The sequence below is a fragment of the Hylobates moloch genome, unplaced genomic scaffold, assembly GCF_009828535.3.
Source record: "Hylobates moloch isolate HMO894 unplaced genomic scaffold, HMol_V3 SCAFFOLD_23, whole genome shotgun sequence".
NCBI classification, from domain to species: domain Eukaryota; kingdom Metazoa; phylum Chordata; class Mammalia; order Primates; family Hylobatidae; genus Hylobates; species Hylobates moloch.
The window spans coordinates 15,320,325-15,337,180 of record NW_026652298.1 but is presented as its reverse complement, the minus strand read 5'-3'; the positions used below and the strand labels follow the sequence as shown (position 1 = coordinate 15,337,180).

At 40.2% G+C, this 16,856-nt stretch overlaps 1 protein-coding gene across 1 annotated transcript in view; it reads left to right on the top strand.

Moving 5' to 3' along the window:
- SGTB (small glutamine rich tetratricopeptide repeat co-chaperone beta) overlaps positions 1-16,856 on the top strand; it is a 61,326-nt gene that overhangs the window by 32,614 nt on the left and 11,856 nt on the right. The window contains exons 6-8 of the mRNA XM_032144689.2: positions 9,254-9,358; positions 13,973-14,111; positions 14,211-14,273. Of these exons, the coding sequence (XP_032000580.1) occupies positions 9,254-9,358; positions 13,973-14,111; positions 14,211-14,273 (307 nt within the window). The remainder of the gene's footprint in view (positions 1-9,253; positions 9,359-13,972; positions 14,112-14,210; positions 14,274-16,856) is intronic.

Here is a 16,856-nt window from a genome sequence, read left to right as displayed (position 1 = left end):
GTTTGTATCCTCTTTTATTTCATTGAGCAGTGGTTTGTAGTTCTCCTTGAAGAGGTCCTTCACATCCCTTGTAAGTTGGATTCCTAGGTATTTTATTCTATTTGAAGCAATTGTGAATGGGAGTTCACTCATGATTTGGCTCTCTGTTTGTCTGCTATTGGTATATAAGAATGCTTGGGATTTTTGCACATTGATTTTGTATCCTGAGACTTTGCTGAAGTTGCTTATCAGCTTAAGGAGATTTTGGGCTGAGACAATGGGGTTTTCTAAATATACAATCATGTCATCTGCAAACACAGACAATTCGACTTCCTCTCTTCCTATTTGAATACCTTTATTTCTTTCTCTTCCCTGATTGCCCTAGCCAGAACTTCCAATACTATGTTGAATAGGAGTGGTAAGAGAGGAGTTTCCTGAATACCGCACACTGATGGGTCTTGTAATTGAAGCATTTAGCCCATTTACATTTAAAGTTAATATTGTTATGTGTGAATTTCATCCTGTCATTATGATGTTAGCTGGTGATTTTGCTCGTTAGTTGATGCAGTTTCTTCCTAGCCTTGATGGTCTTTACAATTTGGCATGTTTTTGCAGTGGCTGGTACCGGTTGTTCCTTTCCATGTTTAGTGCTTCCTTCAGGAGCTCTTTTAGGGCAGGCCCGGTGGTGACAAAATCTCTCAGCATTTGCTTGTCTGTAAAGTATTTTATTCCTCCTTCACTTATGAGGCTTAGTTTGGCTGGATTTGAAATTCTGGGTTGAAAATTCTTTTCTTTAAGAATGTTGAATATTGGCCCCTACTCTCTTCTGGCTTGTAGGGTTTCTGCTGAGAGGTCCACTCTTAGTCTGATGGGCTTCCCTTTGTGGGTAACCTGACCTTTCTCTCTGGCCGCCCTTAACATTTTTTCCTTCATTTCAACTTTGGTGAATCTGACAATTATGTGTCTTGGAGTTGCTCTTCTCAAGGAGTATCTTTGTGGCGTTCTCTGTATTTCCTGAATCTGAATGTTGGCCTGCTTTTCTAGATTGGGGAAGTTCTCCTGGTTAATATCCTGCAGAGTGTTTTCCAACTTGGTTCCATTCTCCCCATCACTTTCAGGTACACCAATCAGACATAGATTTGGTCTTTTCACATAGTCCCATATTTCTTGGAGGCTTTGCTCGTTTCTTTTTATTCTTTTTTCTCTAAACTTCTCTTCTTGCTTCATTTCATTCATTTTGTCTTCCATCACTGATACCCTTTCTTCCAGGTGATCGCATCGGCTACTGAGGCTTCTGCATTCATCACATAGCTCTTGTGCCTTGGTTTTCAGCTCCATCAGGTCCTTTAAGGACTTCTCTGCATTGGTTATTTTAGTCATCCATTCGTCTAATTTTTTTTCAAAGCTTTTAACTTCTTTGCTATTGGTTCGAATTTCCTCCTGTAGCTCGGAGTAGTTTGATCGTCTGAAGCCTTCTTCTCTCAACTCGTCGAAGTCATTCTCCGTCCAGCTTTGTTCTGTTGCTGGTGAGGAGCTGCGTTCCTTTGGAGGAGGAGAGGCACTCTGATTTTTAGAGTTTCCAGTTTTTCTGCTCTGTTTTTTCCCCATCTTTATGGTTTTATCTCCCCTTGGTCTTTGATGATGGTGACGTACCAATGGGTTTTTGGTGTGGATGTCCTTTCTGTTTGTTAGTTTTCCTTCTAACAGACAGGACCCTCAGCTGCAGGTCTGTTGGAGTTTGCTAGAGGTCCATTCCAGACCCTGTTTGCCTGGGTATCAGCAGCGGTGGCTGCAGAGCAGCGGATATTGGTGAACCGCAGATGCTGCTGCCTGATCGTTCCTCTGGAACTTTTGTCTCAGAGGAGTACCTGGCCGTGTGAGGTGTCAGTCTACCCCTACTGGGGGGTGCCTCCCAGTTAGGCTACTCGGGGGTCAGGGACCCACTTGAGGAGGCAGTCTGCCTGTTCTCAGATCTCAAGCTGCGTGCTAGGAGAACCACTTCTCTCTTCAAAGCTCAGTTGGAAATGCAGAAATCACCCGTCTTCTGCGTCACTCACGCTGGGAGCTATAGACTGGAGTGTTCCTATTTGGCCATCTTGGCTCCTCCTCCAACAAACTTTTATTAAATATTTTATCATCTATTCATGATCTTTCTCCTTATCACATACGTTGATAGTTGCAAAATGGTAATTTTTCTAATTTTGTGATTTCCTTTACATATATTTCCTCACATATTTCTATAAAGAAGAGGTTTCCTCTCTTCCTTTTTTGACTTTCTCCCTCTTCCTCACTGCAACTTTTTTGAGTGTCATTTGAATATTCATTTGGACTCATTAATTTTTTAAAAATTCACTATTCAATATATTATAATCAGTTACCTTAATAGTTATTTTTGGTTCTTAAGTTATCCCACATTTGGCTAATGAGAGCCCCTTTAAATTGGTTGTGTATTCTTTTATGTAACTTTATTTATTTATTTTTTTTTTGAGAGGAAGTCTTGGTCTGTTGCCCAGGCTGGGATACAGTGGCGCGATCTTGGCTCACTGCAAGCTCCACCTCCTGGGTTCATGCCATTCTCCTGCCTCAGCCTCCCAAGTAGCTGGGACTACAGGTGCCCGCCACCACGCCTGGCTAATTTTTTTGTATTTTTAGTAGAGACGGAGTTTCACCATGTTAGCCAGGATGGTCTCAATCTTTTGACCTCGTGATCCGCCTGCCTTGACCTCCCAAAGTGCCGGGATTACAGGCGTGAGACACTGTGCCCGGCCTTTAACTTCATTTTTAAAAAACACTTTCTTAGCCAGGCACAGTGGCTCACCACCTGCAATCCCAGCACTTTGGGAGGCTGAGGCCAGTGGATCACTTGAGGTCAGGAGTTTGAGACCAGCCTGGCCAATATGGTGAAACACCCGTCTCTACTAAAAATACAAAAAATAGCTGGGCATGCCGCTGCACTCCAGCCTGGGAGACAGAGCAAGACTGTCTCAAAAAAAATAAAAATAAAAAAACCAACCACTTACTTGCTTTCTGAGATAATAAGACATTCCATATTTCCTTTGTACTTTCCCTGTTGTAGCCCTGAGCTCAACTATTTCTCCAAGGAAGCTCTGTGCTTTTCAGTAGAGGATGTATTTAGAAACCAAGATTGCATTGCAAGAGATGATCATTGCTACTAAGGTCTTATTGCTTCTAGGTCCTTTCAGTGGACAGAGCTAGGAAATTGATTTTTTGAAAAGTCATCAGTTTATACAGATACCTTCAATTCACATTCTAGCATCACAGAATTCTCCCTCATCTTCCCCTATTTTATATTTGTATCTTCCTTCTCCCAGGGTGAAAACCCTTCTTCCATTACCACCAGTAGCTTTACTCATTTGCTGTGTCTTTCATTATCCTTCAGTTGGTATTATAAGCCAATATTACACCAGTAGCAGGCCTGCTATGTAAACTTCAGGATTTCTTTGCAGTTTTTCTTTTGTCTTTGAATGCATCTCACTAAGCATATATACTCAGAATACTGTGCTCAAAAGTGATTTGAATTGTTTTTGATATACAATTAGGGTCAATTGTTTCTGTTTTATTCAGTTTGAAGGTTTGCTTTTTCATCTTTCTGAAGTCTTACTGCCATTTCTATCCTATCTACCCCATTCTCACCCATCCCCTATAGGATGAGAGTGAGACTTCTAATGTAGGTTTAACTTCTGAATTTTGTACATTTTTTTACATAAAATTAAATTTAAAAGGATGATTAGTAAAAATAATGCCTCTCTCCTTAATGATTTGATTTGCCTTGTGTTTAATATTAATGTTTCTACATCAGCTTTCTTTTTTGTTGTTTCAGTTCTCCTGTTTGTCTTTTGCTGTCCTTTTAACTTCAACCTGTATGATTATGGTTTAAGTGATATATTTTGTATCCAAGTTGAGAATCTGAGTTTTGTGTGATAAATTTGAATTGTTTTCTGCTGCCTTTTTTGGGGGAGTGGGGAGGACACACTCTTGCTTTGTAACCCAGGCTAAAGTGTAGTGGCATGAACATGGCTCACTGCAGCCTCAACCTCCTGGGCTCAAGTGATCCTCTTGTTTCAGCGTCCGGAGTAGCTGAGACTACAGGTATACACCACTACACCTGGGTAATTTTTAAATTTTTCGTAGAGACAGGGTCACACTGTGTTGCCCAAGGTGGTCTCAAACTCCTGGACTCAAGTAATCCTCTTGGCCTTGGCCTCCCAAATTGTTGGGATTACAGGCATGAGCCACTGCACCTGGCTCTTTTTAAGCATCCTTTTTCTTGGCTGCTTCTTCCCTCCCCCATTTCCCCCCTTCTATTGGATTGATTTTTTTTTCTTTCTTTCTAATTATTTGGAAGTTACACATCTTATATCTCTTCTTCTAATGGTTATTCTTGTCCTGCTGTTACTTTGTATTGAGTATTAAGTTGAAGAAACCCATACCACTTTTTCACATGAACTACCAAAACTGGTTTGTTGAACTCTATACTTTCAAATCTTAATTTTTTTAAACTGAAGCAAAGGACTATGTGTTTATTTTTAAATAAATATTAACATTTTTATAATTAGTCTGAAAAGGGCCTCAGTCATGCTGTATGAAGAAACATTGGCAGAAAACTAGACCTAAAACCACCTTTTCTCTATAGTCTGCCAGACTTCTCCTCCCCCTCCATGCCCCCAATAGAATCTAAGTGCTATTGAGGACAGGAATATTATTTTGCTTATTGCTGCATCCATTATTCTTAGAAAAGTGTGCATTCACTGGCCCTCAATAGATATATTAGTTGAATGAATCAAGTAGAAATATTTAGAGAAGAACAAATTGAGTGGTGTAGCTTTACTCCTTCGCTGTTTCTTTCAGTATCCTTCAGTTTTTATTATAAACCAATATAATTGGTTTATAATTATAAATTACAATTATATTGGTTTATAATTATGAGGGCAGGAGACATTATGGAAACTTTGAGTTGAAAGATTTGCATGTCAGACAATAATTATACTTGTTTTGTATTGTTCCCAGTCATTTTAGAAGAGTTTTTTTGGTAGATGTGATATAGCAAGCGTTAGCAGATCAGATAAATGGTCCTTGATTGCTCTGAGATTCTGTGCAAAGTAGATGGAATAGTTGTCATCCTTAATGTACAGCCAGATTTAGGTACACAGATAAGTGTTTTTACTTTAGATTTGCTAGATAATCTTAATATATTGTAATATTATGTGTACCTGTAGAATGACTAGTGTTTTGGGAAGGCATGAATATGCATTTATTAAAGATAAATTTTAACTAAACAAATAAATACAATCAAAAGGCCAGGCACTGTGGCTCACGCCTGTAATCCCAGCACTTTGGGAGGCTGAGGTGGGCAGATCACCAGGTCAGGAGATCGAGACCATCCTTGCTAACATGGTGAAACCCCCGTCTCTACTAAAAATACAAAAAATTAGCTGGGCGTGGTGGCGGGTGCCTGTAATCCCAGCTACTCGGGAGGCTGAGGCAGAATAGCGTGAACCCAGGAGGCGGAGCTTGCAGTGAGCTAAGATCACGCCATTGCACTCCAGCCTGGGTGACAGAGCGAGATTCTGCCTCAAAAAAAAAAAAAAAAATTAGAAATAGTTAACATTAAATCCTGAATGTAGCCATATGTTAACCACTTAAAATGCAATCCACATGGTATTATTGTTCTCTTTGAAAACTTTTGCTAGGTAACATTCCAGATGCTCAGAGTATGCTAAGTCGTATATATTATGTATAGAGGAGTCATTTTCTGATTATATTTTAAAAATCGCAAATCAGATATCTAAAAGCAAGTATTGCCTTTCAGTTTCCTGAAGGTGTTTAGCAAGTGTTTAGGAACAGATTTGTTGTTTTTTCAAAACCACATAGTTCTTTCTCTGAATTCCCTTTCCAAAACTTTCTCTCTCCATCCTCCCATGAGCCCTTTTACCCTTCTTGCATGTTTCTGTGCATATGTGCGGACAAATAAACTGTTTAGAAAGTGAGACTCTTGGCAGAAAAGAGATGAGATTGAGGCATTTGCTGTTCTACAAAATCACCGTTAGCAGATTTCCAAAATCAGATGTCAGTGATAGATCAGACTCTAGGCCTGTGAATTTGCAGATAGTATTGCCTTGCCTAATGAGTTAGATATAAGCCCTGGACTTAGTATATATCTCATGCTCTGTTTTTGGACAAGATTTTTTTTTCTTCCAGTGGCTCTGCTTATTATATATAATAAAATTATTTAAAAAATCTGTCTCAAAAAGTCCATTAACTCCTGTTCTCTCAATAAATGTTGTTAATTCTTAGATGTAATTTGGTTTAGCAGTTTTGTAATCCTAGATTCAACTTCCTGGCCAGGTGCAGTGGCTCACGCCTGTAATCCTAGCACTTGGGGAGGCCGAGGTGGCCCGATCACTTGAGGTCAGGAGTTCAAGATCAGCCTGGCCAACATGGTGAAACCCTGTCTCTACTAAAAATACAAAAATTAGCTGGGTATGGTGGCACACACCTGTAATCCCAGCTACTTGGGGGGTTGAGTCAGGAGAATCACTTGAACCTGGGAGACGGAGGTTGCAGTGAGCCGAGATCGCGCCACTGCAGCCCAGCCTGGGTTGACAAAGCAAGACTGCGTCTCAAAAAAACAAACACAACAACAATAACAAAAAACTCCCTGAGTTGGTAGGATTCCATTGTCATTCAGTTAATTCCTTGCATTATGTCACTCTCTGAACTGTTCTCCTTCAAGCAACCAGGCAGAATAGACCAGAACATTTGAGGCCTCTGAGGGACCTTCCTGGCTCTATGAACTAAAATCACCTGTGGACAAGAGCGTTCTATAGTGGTAGAAAAAGGAGCTTGCTCTGAGACAACGTCTCATTCCTCCCTTATTGTTGTTGTGACACAAAGTTTTTGTCCTGAAAGCACTGTGGCTTAGAAGGCCAAGCATAAATATGAGTTTTCTTGAAATCTCCTTTCTGGGAGTACATATGTATCTATGTGTCACCCATTGAAGTATATAAACTTTTCAAGGTTGGTCTCTTAAAATTTTCTCTGAGTTAAGCTACTCTAAAAGGAAGATCTGTACTTGTCTGGAAGGTTGTGCTCCTTATACAGCATAACTTTAATGAATGCTTATTGACCTGGAATCCTCTCATTGGATGGGAAAAGTCAGTGATCCAGACTCACATGTTGTTAATCTGCTTTGTGGAAGCCAGGCTATGATGGGAATTTCTCAGCATCTTCCTGTTAATTAGAACTAAACTCCTATTTCTTCTCCTTTTCTTCCCACTAAATGTGCTGAATTTTTAGTGAAAATTTAGTAAGTTTATATTCCCAGGTTCAGCTTCCAGAATTGGCAGTATTTCTTTTAGCTTCTTCTATCCAGGATTGGTTTTACATAACACATCTGTTCATGGATACCAAGCAAATAATTGATTATTACTATGTACATCCAGTATTTGTAGAGTATAATAATAAGCTGGATGTGATATAGAAGTAGTATTAGATAACCCTAATCTATAGTTTGATTGACAGGAGGAGATTAGAACATACTTAAGGAATATTGAGGATCAGCAAGGATCCTCACTGATACTTGGAGATAGGTGGTGTTTTAATCAGCTTTATTGTTTTCATGTGTGCTTATTAGATTCCAGCTAGGTCCTTGAAAGACATGACCTTTGACTAATTTCAAGGAAGAGAGATGGTTTACTGGGTGGTTAAGCAAAAAGATTGTTTTTAAGGACAATTAAAACAACAAATAAGGGGCCAGGTGCGGTGGCTCACGCCTGTAATCCCAGCTCTTAGGGAGGCAGAGGCGGGAGGATAGCATGAGCCCAAGAGTTCGAGACTTGCCTGGGCGATATAGCGAGACCCTGTTCACCACAAAAAGGAAAAAAAAGAAAAACAAATGTGGGTAAAGAGAGGATAGAGGTAGCAAAAACAAGAGTAGTGCTTCTCAGATTGCAGTGGGAGAGGAACATGAGTTCAGAGACCTTGGATTAGCGTGAGACTTTTGTCTGTAGACTGAAGAACATGAAGGAGCCTAAGTTCATTTCTGGGCTTGCAAGCAAAATTTTCAGATTGCTTCTTTACCTTTATTAATACAAAGGGTACCAGGTCTTGGAGTTACAGTGGTGGAGGCAGAGGTGCTGTGCAGCATAGCATTCTCCTTTGCAGTTGTGAGAAATCGAAGAAGTGGTCACCACACCCTGGCCCTCTTTGGTCCAAGAAACTTCTGTTTCTTGGTTGCTGGCACCCCACTTTGACTTCTTTTCTTTCTTTCTTTTTTTTTTTTTTGAGACGGAGTCTCGCTCTGTCACCCAGGCTGGAGTGCAGTGGCGCGATCTCGGCTCACTGCAAGCTCCGCCTCCCGGGTTCACGCCATTCTCCTGCCTCAGCCTCTCCGAGTAGCTGGGACTACAGGCGCCCGCCACCACGCCCGGCTAATTTTTTGTATTTTTTTAGTAGAGACGGGGTTTCACCGTGGTCTCGATCTCCTGACCTCGTGATCCGCCCTCCTTGGCCTCCCAAAGTGCTGGGATTACAAGCGTGAGCCACCGCGCCCGGCCCCCACTTTGACTTCTGAGCATCCATCTTAGAGCTTCTCTTCTTTCCTGTTTCTCCTCTGAGCTATTTCTTCCTATTTGGAAACGTTATTGAGGAGAGGTCACAACTGCAGGGATTTTGATCTAGGCAAGTGTTCTTTTTCCAAAGTTGGCTCTTCAACCTTTTGATGAGGGACAAGATTATGAGAACTTCTGGGAGACTGAAAGAAATAAAATATAGTTGGCCTTAGAAATGAATGAATGAGAGAAAGTGCCAGGGGACTGGGATATCACTTTTACTTGTAGTTTAACCCTACCATTAAAGTGATAATAGCACAACCCTCTGTGTAGCCATTCACAGCAGTCACTCACTCTTTGTGCCTCCATAGTAGCCAAGATATCCTAGCTTTTTCACTTTTCTGTTTGGACAAACTAGAAAGGGTATAAATAGGTAGACCAGTTGTATGACTTGCATATTTGTCCTTTCCATAGCAAAGCAGTGAAAGGCAGCCTGCATACTTTTTTCTGCACAGAAGTTTCTGAGCTTTCTTTTTTTTTTTTTTTTCATTTTATTACATAATTATCTAGACAGTTTGACTTAGAAATTTAGTGGGAGTGATCTACAAATTGGAACAAGAAAAAGTTAGTATTATTAGTACCTGAAAATCTAAATTAGTGCCTTGGAAACTGCCTTTAATAAAATTCTCTTTTCTTTCTCTTAGGGCTGCTGCTCAGAGCAAATTAGGTCACTATACAGATGCGATAAAGGATTGTGAAAAAGCAATAGCAATTGATTCAAAGTACAGCAAGGCCTATGGGAGAATGGGGTAAGTTCTGGGAGAATGTTCCAAGTAGTACCATGTAGCATCAGGTATGCTGTTCTTAATGGCTTGGTTTTGAATTTCCTGCTTAATATTTTACCCTCTGAACTAATAAGAAGATAAATAAAACATAAGGGAGGAAATGACTACAATTTCTGTGACTAGGAGGTGAGATGATTGATGACTGATTTGATTGTTGGAGAAAATTATATAACCGTACTTAGTCGACTAATTTCATGTCCATGACCACAAATCTCAGATGAGCACTCAATATTGCAGACAATTCTATTATTTTTCCTTCTATAGTCACCTTTCCACTCTCTGATGTGACGATTTCATACCTCTTCCTCGCCCTTCAAATTTCCACTACCCCCTCTCTGGTGACTCTCAACTGATGCTATTGCCTTATACTTGATTGAGAAGATAGATGCTTTTTGAAGGAAAACAACTCATTTTCCTCCTTGCAAATCCATCGGTCTACCTACATTTGTATCTACACAGAATGCCCTTTTTTCTTGTTAAAATGGAAGCATTCTGGCTGGGCGTGGTGACTCACGCCTGTAATCCCAGCACTTTGGAAGGCCAAGGTGGGCAGATCACTTGAGGTCAGGAGTTCAAGACCAGCCTGGCCAATATGGTGAAACCCCGTCTCTACTAAAAATACAAAAATTAGCCAGGCGTGGTGGTGAGCACCTGCAGACCCAGCTACTCAGGAGGCTAAGGCAGGAGAATCACTTGAACCTGGGAGGCAGAGGTTGCAGTGAGCTGAGATAGAGCCACTGCACTCCAGTCTGGGTGACAGATTGAGACTCTGTCTCAAAAAAAAGAAGCATTCTTACCTGAGACCATTGCCTCCATTCATGCTTTAAGATCCCATTCCCTTGTACCTTCTCCACAACTTTGCAACTATTACAATCCCCTTCATTTTCTACAGCATTAGATCTTCCATCTCTAATAGATGATAATGGCTGGCATGTGATAAGGTCATAAAAAGTCATTCACTGAGCCAGGTGTGGTGGCTAACACCTGTAATCCCAACATTTTGGGAGGCCAAGGTGGGAGAAATGCTTGAGCCCAGGAGTTCAAAACAAGCCTGGGCAACATAGCAAGACCCCATGTCTATAAAAATACAAAAATTATCCAGGAGTGGTGGTGTACACCTGTAGTCCCAGCTACTTGGGAGGCTGAGGTGAGAGGATCACTTGAGTCTGGGAAGTTGAGGCTGCAGTGAGCCGTGATCGTGTCACTGCACTCCAGCCTGGGTGACAGAGTGAGACCCTGTCTCAAAAAAAAAAGAAAAAAAATCATTAGTTGGACCCATCCCTTTACCCAGCATTCCCCTCCAGCCACCATCCCACTTCTTGGTTCCTCATTCTCTGCCCCTGATGGTTATCTGTACTTGCTGTTTCATCTTTGTCATCTCTTTTTTTCTTTCTTTTTTTGAGATGGAATCACGCTCTGTCACCCAGGCTGGAGTGCAGTGGCGCGATCTCAGCTCACTGCAAGCTCTGCCTCCTGGGTTCACGCCATTCTCCTGTCTCAGCCTCCCGAGTAGCTAGGACTACAGGCACCCGCCACCATGCCCGGCTAATTTTTTGTATTTTTAGTAGAGACGGGGTTTCAGTGTGTTAGCCATGATGGTCTCAATCTCCTGACCTCACGATCTGCCCACCTTGGCCTCCCAAAGTGCTGGGATTACAGGCGTGAGCCACCGCGTCCAGCCGCTATTAACTTATTGTCAAAATACATCACTCTCTAGGATCCTGACACCACACTTGCCCTGTTTCCCCTTCCACTTCACTGGATGCTCTTTTCCAGTCTCCCTTGCTTGTTCTTCCTCTCTACCATCTCTAAACCATGCTGTATTTTAGGGTTGCATCCTCTGCTGCTGCTGTTTCTCTGTCTATTCTCTCTGCTCAGTTTATCCTTCTCCATGCTTTTAAAATTCATCTACAGTTGATACTCATTATTTGCAGATTCTGTATTTATGAATTTGCCTACTTGCTAAATTAATTTGTAATCCCCAAATCAATATTTACACTGCTTCTGTGGTCATTCATGTACATGCACAATTAGTGAAAATGTGTCTTCTGATATCCTCTATCTCAGCCGAGGGTGAATAAGGTGATGCTCTACCTTTTTCTTTCAGCTCTCATGCTGAAACAGTCTATTTAGTGCTACATTTTTTTTATTTTTGTGCCTTTTATTTGTGATTTTGCTGTTTACAGTGGCCCCCAACTGTAGGCTGAAGTGTTATCTAGTGTTCCTAAGTGCAAGAGGACTGTAATGTACCTTATGGAGAAAATACGTTTATGAGACAAGCTTCTTTCAGGCATGAGTTAGTGCCGTTGGCTAAGAATTCAATGCTAATGAATAAAATATATATATTAAATAAAGTTTCGTTTATCAGAAACACACATAAAAACAAGATTATATATTGATCAGTTGATGAAAATATGACTATTTACAACTAGTTGCAGGAACCTAACTCTGTATTTTCCCTAGGAACAGTTGTTCAGTATTTGCTAGTTCATTGTTCATGGTGACTTTATAGAACAGGACTACTGTGAATAAGAATCAACTGTATATATTATTGGATCTAATTTATATGTTTGAACTCCATGCTCTTATGTTCTACTACTCTTCAGCTCTATGTTTGGATGTTTAATAGGTATTTTAAACTTAACATGTCCCAGACAGAACTCATGTTCCCTTCCAAAATCTTTCCGATCTCAATACATTGTACAATTAGTTGTCTATCCCATGCACAGGTCAGAAGCCTAAGAGTCATCCTTCATTGTCATTACGCCTGACATAAGTACTGATACTCTGTCATCAAGTCCTGTCAATTCTAGTTTCTCTATATATCTCGAATCCAAGTGTTGATCACTATCTTGCATATAGCCCTAGTCCAAACTACATCTCTTACCTAAGCTACTGCAATAGCTTCCTAACTGATCTCCCTGCTTCCATTCTACCCTTCTGCCCACGTAGATCCTCTACATAGAAGCCAGAGTGAGCTTTCAAAAGCACAAATTATATCATGTGACTCCATTGCAATCAGAATAAAGTTCATACTCCAAGCAATGGTCCTGTGTCATCTGGCACCCAACTGTTCTCTGACATCATCTCTCCATGCTTTGTTTTCTGTGTTCCCTCCTCATCAGCCCTTGTCCTGTTCCTTAAGAATACCAAGCTTGCATCTTTCTCGGGACCTGTCTGTTTACTGCTATTTCCACTACAATGCTCCTCCCTCATTTTCATGACTGCTTTCTTTACATCACTTAGATCTTTCCAATGTGGCTACTTTTTGAGCAGCTCTCCTATTCATTCCTTTAATATTGCCCTTTTTATTTGCATGCTTGTTGCCTGTCTTCCCCAGGTAGAATGAAATTTTCTTAAAGACAGGAAACTTTATCTTTTTTTTTTTCTTTTTTGAGATGGAGTTTCGCTCTTGTTTTCCAGGCTGGAGTGCAATGGCACAATCTTGGCCAACTGCAACCTCCACCTCCTGGATTCAAGCAATTCTCGTGCCTCAGCCTCCCTAGTAGCTGGGACTACAGGCATCTGCCACCATGCTTGGCTAATTTTTGTACTTTTAGTAGAGACAGGGTTTTACCATGTTGGCCAGACTGGTCTCAAACTCCTGACCTCAAGTGATCCACCCACCCCGGCCTCCCAAAGTGCTGCTGGGATTAGAGACGTGGGCCACTGCACCCAGCCAGGATCCTCAGTATCTTTAGATATTATTTTAATAATATTCTTATACATCATAGAGTTTCAGTAAATAGTTACTGACTTGACTCTTGATTAACTGGGAACTCTGATAAAGTATCACACATGGTTGACTGGTAGAAAATGAATTAGGTTCCAATAAAGAGAAAAAGAGAAAAGAAAATAGTAATTTGTTTAAAACAAACCTAGAACAAACAGAAACCCCTAATACTATCTCACCATGTATACAGTTATTGTTTAGTTCTATAGTAATTTTTCAATAAGTAAATTATAACTAGGTAAATATGAACATTAAAATTTAATACCTCTTTGACTTGTGCCTGGTATAATTTGTTATTTGAGTTGTAAAGGATGCTAATTTTATCTATCTCTTTTGATCAGGAATAGTTATCTGATAACTATAGCCTGTTTTCTTAATGGCAAATTGATATTAATTGTTCCTCTGTTAGGAAGAAGAAAGCACGTGGGCCATTTTGAAGCACAAATACAGTTTAGAGTCCTTAAAAATGGTGTTAGCATCATGGATTTATGTGATCACAGGACTGTCAACTCACATCTTTTGGAACTTACTCTAGGCATTTATAAAGCAAATTATTTTACATATTAAGCTTAAAAATGGTAGAGTAAGTAAGATAATCTCTAGACATTAAATTCATGATCTATAGGACAACCAGGTTATCAGCAAGCAGAATGGAGTGAGTTCAGATATATAGAATCTTAAGTTGGAGAGAATTTTACTCCCGTGAGCCATAGTACAGTGAATAAATTAAGTGCAATCTGGATTAGAATTGAATACCAAGACAGACAGACGTTTGACGATGTTTGCGATGTCCTGATGTTCTTTAATCATGTATCTGATATTCTTGTACTCTGTATTCCCTTCAGGCTGGCCCTCACTGCCTTGAATAAATTTGAAGAAGCAGTTACAAGTTATCAAAAGGCATTAGATCTTGACCCTGAAAATGATTCCTATAAGTCAAATCTGAAAATAGCAGAACAGAAGTTAAGAGAGGTATCCAGTCCTGTAAGTTGTTAATGCCAAATGAGTGAAGTATTTTCTGTCATTCACAATTTATTGTAATTGTAGTTATTGGACTGATTCTCAGATATAATTGTTTTACAGACAGGAACTGGACTGAGCTTTGACATGGCTAGCTTGATAAATAATCCAGCCTTCATTAGTATGGTGAGTATTCTTTCTCTTCTGCCTCTACTGGCTATGTTTTCCATAGAGCTATGTAGCTATGCAATTTTTTTTAGAAACAAATAAGTGTGAGTTTTTGTGGTGGTGGTTGTAGTGGAGTATTGATATAAGGCTATAGCAGGGTTCTCTTTTTTTATTTCCAACTTTTATTTCAAGTGCGGGGGTACATGTGCAGGATGTGCAGGTTTGTTACATAGGTAAAACGTCTGCCATGGTAGTTTGCTGCACAGATCCTCCCATTACCCAGGTATTAAGCCCAGCATCCATTAGCTATTCTTCCTGATCCTTCCTCTCCTCCCATCCTCTGCCCTCCAACGGGCCCCAGTGTGTGTTGTTCCCCTACATGTGTCATTGTGTTCTCATCATCTGGCTCCCACTTGTAAGTGAGAACACGTGTTATTTGGTTTTCTTTTCCTGCGTTAGTTTATTAAGTAAAATGGTAAAATGGCCTCCAGCTCCATCCATGTCCCTGCGAGGGACATAATCTTATTTCTCGTTTTGGCTGCATATCATTCCATGGTGTATATGTACCACATTTTCTTTATCCAGTCTATCATTGATGGGCATTTGGGTTGATTCCATGTCTTTGCTATTGTGAATAGTGCTGCAGTGAGCATATGTATGCATGTGTATTTACAGTAGAATGATTTCTATTCCTTCGGGTATATACCCAGTAATGGGATTGCTGGGTCGAATGGTATTTCTGCTTCTAGGTCTTTGAGGAATCACCACACTGTCTTCCACAATGGTTGAGCTAATTTACATTTCCACCAGCAGTGTTAAAAGCATTCCTTTTTCTCCACAACTTTGCCAGCATCTGTTGGTTTTTGTTTTTCTTTTGTTGTTGTTTGTTTTTTTTTGAGACAGAGTTTCACTCTTGTCACCCAGTCTGGAGTGCAATGGTGCGATCTTGGCTCACTGCAACATCCACCTCCTGGGTTCGAGCAAATCTCTTGCCTCAGCCTCCTGAGTAGCTGGAATTATAGGCACCCACAACCACGGCCGGCTAATTCTTGTATTGTCAGAGTGATGGGGTTTCACCATGTTGACCAGGCTGGTCAAATGACCTCTGGTGATCCGCCTGCCTCAGCCTCCCAAAGTGCTGGGATTACAGGCATGAGCCACCACACCTGGCCTGTTTTTGAGTTTTTAATTATAGTTGTTCTGACTTGTGTGAGATGGTATCTCATTGTGGTTTTGATTTGCATTTCTCTAATGATCAATGATGTTGAGCTGTTTTTTCATATGTTTGTTGGCCACATATGTGTCTTCTTTTGAGAAGTGTCTGTTCATTTCCTTTGCCCACTTTATAATGGGGTTGTTTTTTTCTTGTAAATTTGTTTAAGTTCTTTATAGATGCAGGATATTAGACCTTTGTCAGATAGATAGATTGCAAAAATGTTCTCCCATTCCATAGGTTGTCTGTTTACTCTGTTGATTGTTTCTTTTGGTGTGGAAAAGGAACTCTTTAGTTTAATTAGATCTCATTTGTCAATTTTTTCTTCTGTTGCAATTGCTTTTGGCATCTTCATCATGAAATCTTTGCCTGTGTCTATGTCCTGAATGATATTGCGTAGGTTTACAGAGTTTTTATAGTTTTGGGTTGCACATTTAAGTCTTTAATCCATCTTGAGTTGATTTTTGTATATATATGGTATAACGAAGGGGTCCAGTTTCAATTTTCTCCATATGGCTAGCCAGTTCTCTCAGCGACACTTATTAAATAGGGAATCCTTTCCCCATTGCTTTTGCCAGGTTTGTCAAAGATCAGATGGTTGTGAGTGTGCAGTCTTATTTCTGGGTTCTCTGTTCTGTTCCACTGGTCTATGTGTCTGTTCTTGTACCAGTACCATGCTGTTTTGGTTATTGTAGCCCTGTAATATAGTTTGAAATTGGGTAGCATGATGCCTCAGCTTTGTTCTTTTTGTTTAGGATTGCGTTGGCTATTTGGGCTCTTTTTTGGTTCCATATGAATCTTAAAATAGTTTTTTCTAATTCTGTGAAGAATGTCAATGGTAGTTTAATGGGAATAGCATTGAATCTATAAATTGCTTTAGACAATATGGCCATTTTCATGATTTTGATTCTTCCTATCCATGAGCATGGAGTGTTTTTCCACTTGTTTCTGTCCTCTCTTATTTCCTTGAGCAGTGGTTTGTAGTTCTCCTTGAAGAGTTCCTTCACTTTGCCTGTTAGCTGTATTTCTAGATATTTTATTCTCTTTATGGCAGTTGTGAATGGGAGTTCATTTGTGATTTGACTTTCGACTTGCCTGTTGTTGATATGTAGGAATGCTAGCGATTTCTGCACATTGGTTTTGTATCCTGAAACTGTGCTGAAGTTGCTTATCAGCTTAATAAACTTCTCGACTGAGACAATAGGGTTTTCTAGATATAGGATCCTGTCATCTGCATATAGGGATAATTTGACTTCCTCTCTATTTGAATATGCTTTATTTCTTTATTGTGCTTCATTTCCCTGGCCAAAACTTCCAATACTATTAATATGTTGAATAGGATTGATGAGAGAGGGTATTCTTGTTTTGTGCTGGTTTTCAAGGGGAAC